A 12,727-nucleotide genomic window follows, 5' to 3' on the forward strand; every position below is an offset into this window, starting at 1 on the left:
TTTAATTCCTTACATAAATAGTATAGTGCCCAATGCCAGTGTCTTGCTCTTGCCCACCTGGATTCTCACCCCACTGCTAAAAATGCAGAACAATGAGTCGTATTTTGGCCACTTTCTAGTGTGGAGAGGGTCGCTTGGTGGCAGCAAAGGTGCGGACCCAACCAGTCAGAGACAGGGACACAAAATGTGGTGCAAACAGCAAATAAATAAACCTTCATGTCAGGTACAAAAATAAGCAAAATAAAATACAGCCTTAACTTCAGGCAAAAAAACCCTCCTGCTCGTCCGAGCTCTAACTAATAAAGAATAAAGCTAACTGTATGTGTGGCTTACTTCTGGTTACATGGTCAAATAAAGCACAAGTCCTAGTTTGGTCTCATCCAAAACTCAGATCTCCAGGACAGACTCAGGCACCTCCTTCCACTCCCAGGATCTGCACTGAAGTGTAGGTTTTGCAGTCTTTTATAGGTCAGTAAAGAGTTTAGGACCTACACTTGGGGCTGAGGCCTACTCAAGACCTGCACTGGACCACACATAGGTCAGGAATCTGAGGAGGATATACCGTTACTCCAGCACTCTGTCACCTTCTCACACTAGGCACAGACCAGTTAATGAATCTGAGCCAATGTATGGGAATGAGGGCGCAAAGAGTGGGTGCCAGAGCTCTCAGGCCCAGTAATCCTCCCAGCACTATTACTACATATATTGTCCAGTTCAGGACTGACCCATGGGCCAGCTCCGCTTCCTGCACGCTTGAGTGACATCTTTTAGTTGTATAGCTATGCCAATTCTTGAAATCTGGCACGTGCGCTGTCCACTTCTTTATGCAACCCGTTAGATTTCAAGAAACAACATCATAGCTGTAGAACTAAAGGAACTAATAGTGACTATTACATAGTGATCTCTCATGGGTAGATATTCTAAAATCATCAGTAAATTTCTTAAAGGGCTTTTTCAGCCCCATAAAATATTAAAGTAACATTAATATGGATTAGCCTCTTAAAGATGCAGCCCATTTTTGCCTTAGGCATGAAGCATTGTTTTTCCCACCGTTCACAGTATATATTAAATAATAAATTAATTATATGGGCTATAATGATATTAGGGATGCCTGATATGCATAGATTTTATATGGTATGCAACTTTTATGAATGGTATTTAATAGAATATTATATTTTTATGTCTTCATAGATGACATTATAAGAAATACCAGGGTGCTCAAGTTAGGCCCCGATCGGTCACTATACATAGTCAGTCCACAATACTAGGATAAATAAAAACCCCTCCTGTTCATGATGTACATTCAATAGTGATCAAAGGTTCTAAACGGAGAGGATCAAAGTTTTCTCTGATCTTGACTTTGCTGTAAAGGTGGATGATGTCAATGTTAGCTATTGCCCAGCCATGACTGGGAGATCAGTGCACCGTAAAGGTATGGCACTCTGCACTACTACTGCTGCCAGTGCTGTACATGGTTTGGTGTCACAAAATATCAAAAATAATTCAGATAGTTCTCTGGTCTAGCGCAGATATTTGTTTACTCCACTGCAGCAATGACCGGCTGTCTTGACTGATGTCTTTGGTAGTGACCATGGCAGCCAGTCACCGTACTAGTGACATTAGTGAGTTCCACTGTGGCCTGTGGTTTGCTGATGTGGTCATGTGATAAGACAACACATCACTGGTGCATCAGTGTTAACAATACTGAAAGAAAGGTATATGAAAGTAGAGTACAAGCTGTGAACATTTTATATAAAATAAAGTAGTGGGACCAAAGGGTTACTTTAAAGGGGTTTTCCCATCTCCTTCTTTCAGCAAGTTTTCCTGCTGTCTCTTCTTCTCACTTCCTGTATTCCTTCCCTCCCAGCTTGCTGAACAGGACACTATGAAGTATTACAATACTTATGATTACTAGAAATCTACTATAAATGCAGATCAGATAATACACACATGCTTCTAGAGAACGGACTCAGTGTTATCTGTGTGTTTACATAGAGATATTACAGACTTGGCTTTATCAGCAAACTGCAATTAGCTGAACTGATTGTTCTGCCAGCAGAGCAGTGAGTGATGTCACTTGTTCTATCACATAGGTCTGACGTTATGGAAACACTGTGTAAACAATGGGAGGAATAAGTTCACATAGCAGGCGAACAAAGCCGCATTTCTAAAGCAATATATTTAGGAAAAGTCTGCAATTTACATAACCTACCAGTATAGATAGGATCCTTGAGACAGGAATACCCCTTTAAGGAAGCAATGTAAATTTGTATATTCTTCTAAATATGTTCAAATCCTTCTGTCTCTTCATCTAATCCCAGACAGACTGGATGATGATCAGATCATCGCTCTGTGGGAGCCATATCATCCATTCCAGGGCGACTCCTCCAAAGGGCAAAGGTCGCATCAAATATTAATGTGATTTAGGTTTCTCTTTTAGTTTTTTTTTTTTTTGTGCACTCCAAACACTTATTAATGGAATTTCAATGAGATTGGCCATGTTGTGTTTAAGAGATAGGGAAATTTGATTAAGAGAACCGATAACAAATGTGTATAGTAATCTTTACAGATGAGTGTATCGATGCTGCTGAAGTGGAATTCGATCCGAATTTCAGGAAATATTCAATTCGCATCTAATCCGAATTGCCTAACGCTTTGTGGTAACAAATCACTTTTTTTCATAAAATGGCTGCTGCGCATGTTAGGACACGTGGCAAGGAACTCTGGGAATGCATGATCACCCACAATGCCATGCGTGCGTGCATCCAATCAGCAGCCAGCCAGACCTGTGATGTCACAACCTTTTAACAGCTTCATGACCACCCACAGCATCGGGAGCGGGTGTTAGCCATAAGTGACAGTTAACACCCTGCTTCATAACCCCCGGTCAGACCGGTTTTTAACCCCTTGGAGGCCTCGGTCAAACATGATTGTGACCTCCAAGGGGTTCCACCATGCCAAATGCCCCCTTCCAGGCACCCTTCACGATGAAATTGGAGGAACCCATATGTATTTTCTATGCAACTGCATAGCCTGACTTCCTCTAAAGACTGCAATACACGTGTATTGTTGTTTATAGTGCTGAACCAGTGATTCTACACAACCAGCCAGGAGTTAGGGTTGGTTCACACTGTGCTTCATGTGCTTGCTGCGCACTGCCCGCACGAATCATGCATGCGGGCAGCGCGCGACAAGCACATTAGCCCATTATAGTCTATGGGCACCGTGCGCTTTGACAGCAAATCGATTGCAATTGCGATTGTATTCCGTCCAGGGGGTGTCCCTGCGGACTTCTACTGGATGGAATACAAGCATTAGTGTGAACCAACCCTTAGCTGTTTTTTTTTGTTTGTTTGTTTGTTTTTTTAAACTCTGTTCGCCGTTAATTAATTCAGATTGAATCGTATCGGAAAATTCAGCGAAGCTGCCGAATCGAATTTTTGAAAAATTCACTCCTCTCTAGTGATCTTCTCTTTATTCTCCAGAATACATTAGTACTATATTAGCAACTGAAAATCAGTAGATTTTACAATAAAATCTAGACTTCTAGATTTGTACAATAGTTCCTGCACAACTCCTTTAATTTCCATGCATTGTGTAAGAGCTACCAGAGATTCCTCAGACGGGTCCATCTATTAGCTCAGTTTCTTCATTGATGTGACCTAATTTATAATTAGCTCCTTTTAGTTGTATTGATGGCTCATTTATGTTCTTGATGTGTCATCTCACACAGCGTGCTACGTGAGCCTCAGTTGGAAGAATTGCACGCTCCGGCATTTGTTGATAAATCTTTTGTAATATAGCTTTACTGATTTATGAGAATCTCTCTTTTTATGGAAAATGCATGAAATGGTGCTATCCTTTGGGAGGCATAGATTGATGCTGTGACATGGTGTTTTACGGTGTTGAGCTTATCAGTTTTGAGTTAACCATATCTGATGCAAACGATGACCCTTCCGTCTCCATGATTTGAGTCCGCAGACTCTGAGCATTAAGTTAATTTTCCCCTGGATTTCTGAGCTGCGTCCTCCTTACCCCGCGGAAACGCTGTGAAGTATACAGGTTTTGACCGAATGACAGAGCATAGAGGGTGAAATTAGATGCATTAAATTAGAATATGACAAAAAAGCCTATCTAAATATCTGTCACAATTTTACCTTTTGTCCAAACCAGCAACCAGTAATGAGCCCATTGCTATTGCTTGGTAGCCAAATGGAAAGTGGAGGGGAAATAACTTTGATGAGCTGTGACTTGTGTTGTCTTTATTCTTCAGACGGATTATTTATTATATCCATTACTAAAATTTTTGTACTTTTTGCATGAATCGGATTGTTCTGAAATTCTCAGATTCTGCAAAAAAGTGTATTATTTTATTTTGTCCCATTTTGGTAAATTTTCAGAGCTTTGTTTTAAGGATGTGGAATATAACATTCCATAACAATACTTGTCTCGTATTAGGAGGAAATTGTTGGATTTTGCAAGTTATGATTTTCAGTAGATAGCAAAGAGTTAACTTAATGCCATCCATTTCAGCGCAGGGCATGATAGTGGTAAGCTGGTGATCTCCTGATCTTTGATTACATCCTGGCTAGTAAATATCTTGTGATTAATCAAAATGGCTTGTTCTGCATGTAGTGTAAGTCACCTTCACAGATGGGATGTATTCTGTTTGAATATTTGTATTAATCCTGTCTAAAATAGACATCCTCTGTGTTACTGACTGTAAATCGGATTGTATCGGCTAAACAGCTGTAATGAGAATTTCAACTTCCAAATATGACCGAAGACCTACATACAGAAACATGTTATTTGTATTGTTGTTCTTCCCAGAGATCAGAATAGTGTATATGGTGCTCTACCAGATCATTGGAATATTTCCTATTAAGGAGATACACTTCTATGAATCCTAATTATCTAAATCCATTATAATTGCCTTATCATGACATGCAGTTTACTTGACATGCTTAAAGCCCGGCTGCCACGAGAACAGGCTGTGGTGAAGCATGAAAATACAAATATCACAAAAAAGAAGGTGTTTTGTCTCAATTCTGCAATAACTTTGTGATTCCAAAAATTTAAAAAAAATTATATAAATTGGTTTAGACTTCAAAATCTATATACTTCCATATAATAAAAAAACTTAACATGTTCATTTGTATACCTTAAGTCCCTGGATTCTTAAGGGGAATTTAGATAGATAGATAGATAGATAGATAGATAGATAGATAGATAGATAGATAGATACAATGATATATAATACAAGACACAATAATATATAATAATAATAATACTCAATAAAATTCTGAATTTATATTTTTTAGAAAAGGAGGAGAACCCCCTTTGGAAAATGGATGGATCCCGTTCTTAGGTTTAGCTTACCAGTTCAGCAAAGATCCTTTAAAATTCTTGATCTCTCAGCAAGAGAAACATGGGGACATCTTTACAGTCTACCTCGCAGGTAAGAATTATGATTTGAATGACATCAGATGTAAATTTAAATTTATGTAGACATAGATATATCTTACCAAGACTATACCGTATACTGTATAACAGATCCGCTACTAAGAAATATTCCTGATGTTAAGAGTGTGAGAAACGTGTACGACTGTATTATACAATTACTATGTTTGCACATATATTATGCAATTTATAAATTGTAAAATTACTAAATTATTATTATTTTTTTTACTTTCACATAGTGAATAGCGAATTCTAAATTTTGGTAACACTTACAATTTAAAATTAGAATAAACCTTTGTACATAGATCTATTCAAGTCACAGCTAAAATATTGAACTTAAAGAATTGTTGACCATAATTAATGTCGTTAACTTTTTTATTTGATTTTTTTTTTTTCCATCCATTTTCAAAAAATTTCAAATACTTTTCAAATGAAACATCCATGGCTTTCATCAATGTCAACAGTTTTGTCTAGGGGCTTGTAAAACTCAAGTGATAAGTCTAAGATGAAACAATGACCATAAATGCCATACGATACAGTTTGGTTTTGTATTTTTTGAGTGGTTTGCTTATTTTCATGCAGGTCCTGTCAACAAATTTGATCAATAGATATCGTTTTAATTACCAATCTCCAAAGTAGTTCATTTGGAAAATATAGAACGATGCATAGAGGTCCTGGCATCACCCCATACCGGTGATACGATTTTGCTGATTGTACTTTCCAATGGGATGAGCAAATGATTGTCATTGTGAGAAGTCTCAAGGGACATGGATGTCATCTTAATAAAGAAATTAAAAAGCACATCTTTCCATGAGAAACAATGTAAATTCCTGACCTGTCGTAGAAAATAGTTCTCTAATTGGTTTTGTGTGGTGGTGCAGCAGAATCATTTTCCCCAGACGTCATCCCCAAGAAGCACTACTGTACATCATTGTCAACCGTTCACTGAAATCTTCCTAATAAGAGACCGATTACGTAAATTTGATAGGCCTACAAAAACGAGCGAGGTATAGTCTATGATAGTATCTCCAGAGACATTATTTTGTATAAGGATCAAGAGAAAGTAGACAGCTCTCTAAATATCTTCAGGGATCTTACCGAGTCTTGCATCTTGTCCTTTGTAGAAATGACACAGCGCATATGGGTTTTTTGGAATGAAGTATTTCAGCTTAGATTAGCTTGGACGACTCTTTCCTAGTAATGGTCTTCCATAGATTGACTACTACTGTGGAAGGCCAGCATGGTACCTGGGAAGCGTTTAATCCTACCAGTCTGGAAGCATTTTTAACCTTAATTGGTGTTTTTGTAACAAATGAAGCAGAAAGTTATTGTGTTGCTTTCCTTTTGGTTGCATCCCCGCACAGCAGGGGGAAGAACAAGAGCCACTGGTAAGCACAATCCTTTTGTGATCGGTCTAAGCTCTCGCCACATATATGTCACAACGTAACTATGATTCACAATATAGGCAGAGATGTAAAACTGAACATTTCTATGGCTTAATAAATAATAATAGCAATAATAATAATAATATTAGGTAATAGAAAAAAAAAATTATACCACAATACTGAAAGATACATTTTTTTAAGATTAGGCTTGTATCAGTGATTGACATTAAAGGCGTTATACCATGAAGCTTATTTATCCTCTCTCCATAGGAAAGATATGTGGGGGTCAAACTGCTGAGAACACCTCTGATCCTGATAAAAGAAGTGTATTACCCCCCCTGTGAATTCAACTGGACTGAATGTAGGTATGCCCCTGATGGTCAGGTCACATCCATGTATCCCATTTACTTGGGAGCACTGGAGATGGCTAAAATACAGCACTCGACTATCTCCGACACTCCCATTAAAGTTAATAGAAGCGTGTATATCTCCTGTCTAGCAGGGGCATGCTTACATTCATCCTGGCTGAATTCACAGTTGGGGTAATACACTCACCGTTCTCCGCGGACAGACCCCATCAATCAGCTAATTGTCCTCTATTTTAGGGATAGATAGATAGATAGATAGATAGATAGATAGATAGATAGATAGATAGATAGAGATATGCTTCGTGGCCTAACCCCTTTAAAATACATTTCGGGTTGGAGTTGGAATTGTATACAATATTACAAACTATTACTCTTTTCAGCTCCTTCTGTCCCTCGGTTCTGATGCATCTTTGGTTTATAAGGACTCAAAATATATTATTACCCAAACCTCATTCGAAAAAGGTTTTACGTGAAATATGATGTATAAATAGTAGTGACCGTATTCAGAATCCATGTATATTTGCAGGTGACTATGAGAGGACCAGAAGTCAAATTCTTTGTATAGAAATACATAGAGAAACTGACTTCAGTTCCACACATAAGAGACTGTAATATTTAAAGTGCCTGTGTTGATCACATGGTAATGCAGAGGACCAGAACAAAGCTTAGAGCTCACAAGCAAAGCCTTCAGGGAGAATCGGCACAATTAGTTGCATCTTGTAAGTTCCAAATGGGTCAAAGGATTAAAATTTTCGTGGCTTTGTGATTCACACATATACTAGCACATAAAGCTATCCAAGTAGTATCCATTGTGTAAAGATTGCCTGTAATATTATTTGGGGTATAATCAATCTAATCTTACTACATGTTTTCATGGAATTAAAGGGTTTGCTCCATAAAATAGACTTATTTCCTATTCACAGGATGGGGATAAGTGTCACACCACTGGGTGTATGACCGCTAGTTATCCCAGCAATGAAAAGAACAGGACTGCAAGTTGCCCATGTTTTCTCCTGATGAATGAACCTCCAGTGTTTGTGTCAACAGCGTTCCATTCACAGTAATTGGGCTGAAAGAACTGCAATCTCTGGCAGCCCCATAGCAGTGAATGAAGTTCACTTACACTGTAGTTTAGTAGGTATTTTTTTGTTGCTTTTTCACCTATGCCATAGAGCGGCCTTTAATTCATTCACAATAATGAGTGTCGTACTGCGGTGTCAGTAGAGTTAATTCCAGGGGCCCATTATACAGCAAATTGCAAATACTATCTGACACTCACATGGTCCTAAAATTACACATTTTTTTCAGTATTATTCTGCTACCTGCCCTTACCTTGGACCATTTCTGTCCTGCAGCCCTCTCGGTAGCCTGCTGACTCACCCTTGCCTTAAACTTAGTTCTTTAGGCAAAATGATTGGTGATGGTGATGGGAAGACCGGGCCTACGAGGGACGATAGTGCCTAGTGGTCATCTCAGCCACCCAATGCATCTTTATATAATAAACTGGGTACTTTGGTAAATATTCTACCCAGTTCATTATATGTACATATAGGCTGCATGAGGTCATGGAGATGCAGTACACTTCCGATCTGTATCTGCTTTGCCATGTACCGTTCTTGCTAGTTTTTGGGCTATGGGCCAACTTGACCTCCATCTATGTGCTTTCCTTTTCTTGTTGAACTTGAAGGACAAAATACTTTTTTTCCAACCCTCTTAAGTATAGAACTCTTTTGAAGATCTAGAAGTATGAGAATGTAAACTGCAGGAAGAAAACAATCCTCAAATAATGAATAATTAGAACAATAAGCTCATATACTGGAGCATCGTATAGACAGAAAGCTAAAATGCACCTGTCATTATACTTTTCACCACACATCACTAGTACATACGAGTATATACAGTATTGTAGATTTTTTTTTCATCTTCCACCACCTGTACTTTTTCTTGTATCCAGATTATTCTGTCATCTTATCAATTTTTTTTTTGCATTCATTTCTCAAGAACATCTATTGACAACAATTGCCGCAAATGTAATTCATGCTAATACTATAAGTATTTTATGATCTATGACTGCAGAAGATCAATGATGAAATACATTTATTTGATGATAACTATTATTGATCTTGATCAATTGTCCGCTGTAAAAATCATTACGATAGTTAACACAAATAGTAATTGTAAATGTCTCTCTTAGGCTGACTCGGAGAAGTGTATTGTCCGTGTATCTCAATGTATTACAGCTCTGGATCCTAAAACGAACTTAAAGGGAGTTTGTCACCAGAACCCATTATATAAACCCAAAGAGCTCGCTTATAGATTGACAAAAAGAACAATATCTTGGCAAAGGAGGCTGAGATTTACAAAGGGAAAAAACTGTTTCATTTAGGCGAGAGTAACCTATCTAACTGTGGGATGAATGTTAGTGCCTGACTAGCCTGTATTACTGATATGAAACTGTTTTTGTCAATATGTAAATGAGCTCTTTGGTAAAGCCCTTATTTGCTTATTGACCAAACTGCCATATCTTCACAACGGAGGTACCAAATCACAAGGGGAAAACACTATGTAATTCTGTTGATCGTAACCTATGTATCTGCACAATTGGGTTGATATACTGGGTTCTAGTAAGTGTTTCCCTTTAAGAGAATCCTACTCATCTATGTTGCTCTGCGTTTGGTCAGTAGACCTGCAGACGGGCTGGCATTCAGCACAGTAATACAAGAGCTGATATGCGGGGACAATATGTTCATCTGAGTCAGCTCTTAGTGACATTTACAGTAGGATATAATGCCAAATGTATGGTTTTCATTAGTGCTAGGAAAACATGCTTTTCACTTGGCCGGAAGGGAATTCCTCCCCCCTAGCTATGAGGATCATTAGATGCTCAGGATATGACTGATCATTCATTGCAATTTAAAAAAATATTCCAAATAGTCAAATAATATAGCGATCATGGAGTATGTCCCATAGAACATTGTAACCAGCAGCATCTTCGAGATGTCTGCTGTCACACAAAACTATAGATTACTTTTCATAAAAAATTGAGATGTATTTATTTTACTCATTTAAATAGAAGCAGCATATTCCGCTGCGCGTAACAGAACTTGTAGTTCGCCTTGGTTCCTTTTGCAATTTGGATCAAAATCATAATTTCATATTAACCTGTAAGCATTAGAGATGAGCGAACAGTAAAATGTTCAAGGTTCGATATTCGTTTCGAGTAGCCCCTCAATATTCGACTACTCGAATCGAATATTGAACCCTATTATAGTCTATGGGGGGGAAATGCTCGTTTCAGGGGTAGGCAACGTTCGATCAAATTATACTTACCAAGTCCACGAGTGAGGGTCGGGCTGGATCCTCCGAGAAGCGTTCTCCTTGCAGCGTCCCCGCGGCATCTTCCGGCTCTGAATTAAATCTGCCAGTCATTGGGCCTGGACAGAGCCGACTGCGCATGTCCGCACTACAAGCGACCATGCGCAGTCGGCTCTGCCCATCACGATGCCTGGCAGAGTGAATGAAGAGCCGGAAGACGCCGCGGGGAAGCTGCACGGAGAAGACTTCTAAAGGTAGGAGAAGAACCAGCGTTGATTGACCGACTGTATAGCATTCGGCCAATCAATGCTGGTTCTGCATTGAACTTTTACATTCGAACAGCGAGTGGTACTCGATCGAGTACGAGTATTTCGAATACCGTAGTATTCGATCGAATACCTACTCGATCGAGTACTACTCGCTCATCTCTAGTAAGCATGCTATTGCAGTATGGGAGGAATCCCACTAAAGCCTAAGAGACATCATTCACTCTCCAGGAAGATGCTGCACTTCATCAGATGTGAACCCAAGACCTTGGTACAGCACGACAACAGGGGTAACCACTGAGCCGCCGAAAACTGCCCTTTTAGTAACCCTTTAATGACACGAAGCCTTTCTCTCACAGATCAAGAACTGAACATTAGACATTTACCCCTTATTTGTGACAGAGATTTTATCAGACAAAATATAATTTTCACAGAATATGAGACAATAATGTATTTTATAAAAGGAAGAGGGATAAGAGAAAAACAGAAAAAAAAATGCATGTCAAATTTGTATCAAAATGCAATATGGTTGATTAAGACATTAATAAATCTTCATTCGGGAACCTTTATATATAAAAAAAAGTCATAAATCTAAAATGACGTCCTGTGAAAGATTCATGCACCATAAGATGAATATATTAGTATGTGGAGTAATAAAATGTAAAGAGAAGTTAAAAATGCCTATATTATAGTAAATCCAAGGTCACAGCAGCAGGTAATAGTAGTGGTGGCAGTACTAGTAGTAGTGGTTGTGGTAGTAGTAAATAGTGGTGGTAGTAGTGGTAGTAGTAGTAGTAAGTAATAGTAATATTGGCAGTACTAGTAATAGTAGTAGTAGTGGCAATAGTAGTAGGAAGTAATAGTAGTATGGGAAGTAGTAATAGTAGTAGTAAGTAGTAGTAGTGGCAGTAGGAGTGGTATTAGTAATAGTAGTTGTGGCAGTAGTAGTGGTGGTGGTAGTAATAGTAGTAATAGTGGCAGTAGTAGTAAGTAGTAGTAGTAGTGGCAGTAGTAGTAATAGTAGTAGTGGTGGTGGTAGTAATAGTAGTAGTAAGTAGTAGTGGTGGTGGTAGTAATAGTAGTAGTAAGTAGTAGTGGCAGTAGTAATAATAGTAGTAAGTAGTATTGTTAGGTAGTAGTAGTGGCAGTAGTAGTAATAGTAGTAGTAGTGGCAGTAGTAGTAATAGTAGTAGTAAATAGTAGTAGTTGTGGCAGTAATAGTAGTGGTGGTGGTAGTAATAGTAGTATTAGTGGTAGTAGTAATAGTAGTAGTAAGTAGTAGTAGTAGTGGCAGTAGTAATAATAGTAGTAGTAAGTAGTAGTGTTAGGTAGTGGTAGTAGTAGTAGTAGTATTTTCTATTGTAGTTAATAAAGGAACTGTGAGAGGTTAAAATTGGGACCCTAAAATACAGTATTCAGAGTTGTAGCTAGGCTTTCCTTCACCCTTTGCAAAGGTTCAGTTCAATACCCTTTCCCTGTAAAGGGGTCCGTGTGTTTTCCGCACAGAGTCCACATGGAACATGTGGAGAGAAAAGGACTTCATGAACTACTTTCCTCTCTGCATGACTTGTGCGGGCAGCGTGCGGAAAACACACGGACACGATTATAGTCTATGGGGTCCATGTGCTTTTATTGCACACCACTTGTCAATGTGTTCGGTATTAGAGATGAGCGAACACTGTTCGGAACAGCCGTTCCGAACAGCACGCTCACCGCACGCTCCCATAGAAATGAATGGAAGTGGCCGGCACATGGGGGGTTAAGCGGCCGGCGTCACAGGTGCTTCCATTCATTTCTATGGGAGCATGCTGTTTGGATCGGCTGATCCGAACAGTGTTCGCTCATCTCTATTCGGTATTCCATTCGGGGGGTCCCCATGCTGACTCCCCGAACGGAATACCGACCGCAGAAGTGAACCAGGCCTTAATCCTTC

At 38.9% G+C, this 12,727-nt stretch overlaps 1 protein-coding gene across 1 annotated transcript in view; it reads left to right on the forward strand.

Moving 5' to 3' along the window:
- Positions 1 to 12,727, forward strand: part of CYP7B1 (cytochrome P450 family 7 subfamily B member 1) — a 136,178-nt gene that overhangs the window by 78,976 nt on the left and 44,475 nt on the right. The window contains exon 2 of the mRNA XM_075270436.1: positions 5,322 to 5,458. Coding sequence (XP_075126537.1) covers positions 5,322 to 5,458 — 137 coding nt within the window. The remainder of the gene's footprint in view (positions 1 to 5,321; positions 5,459 to 12,727) is intronic.

Source organism: Leptodactylus fuscus, chromosome 4 (genome assembly GCF_031893055.1).
Source record: "Leptodactylus fuscus isolate aLepFus1 chromosome 4, aLepFus1.hap2, whole genome shotgun sequence".
Classification (NCBI taxonomy): Eukaryota; Metazoa; Chordata; class Amphibia; order Anura; family Leptodactylidae; genus Leptodactylus; species Leptodactylus fuscus.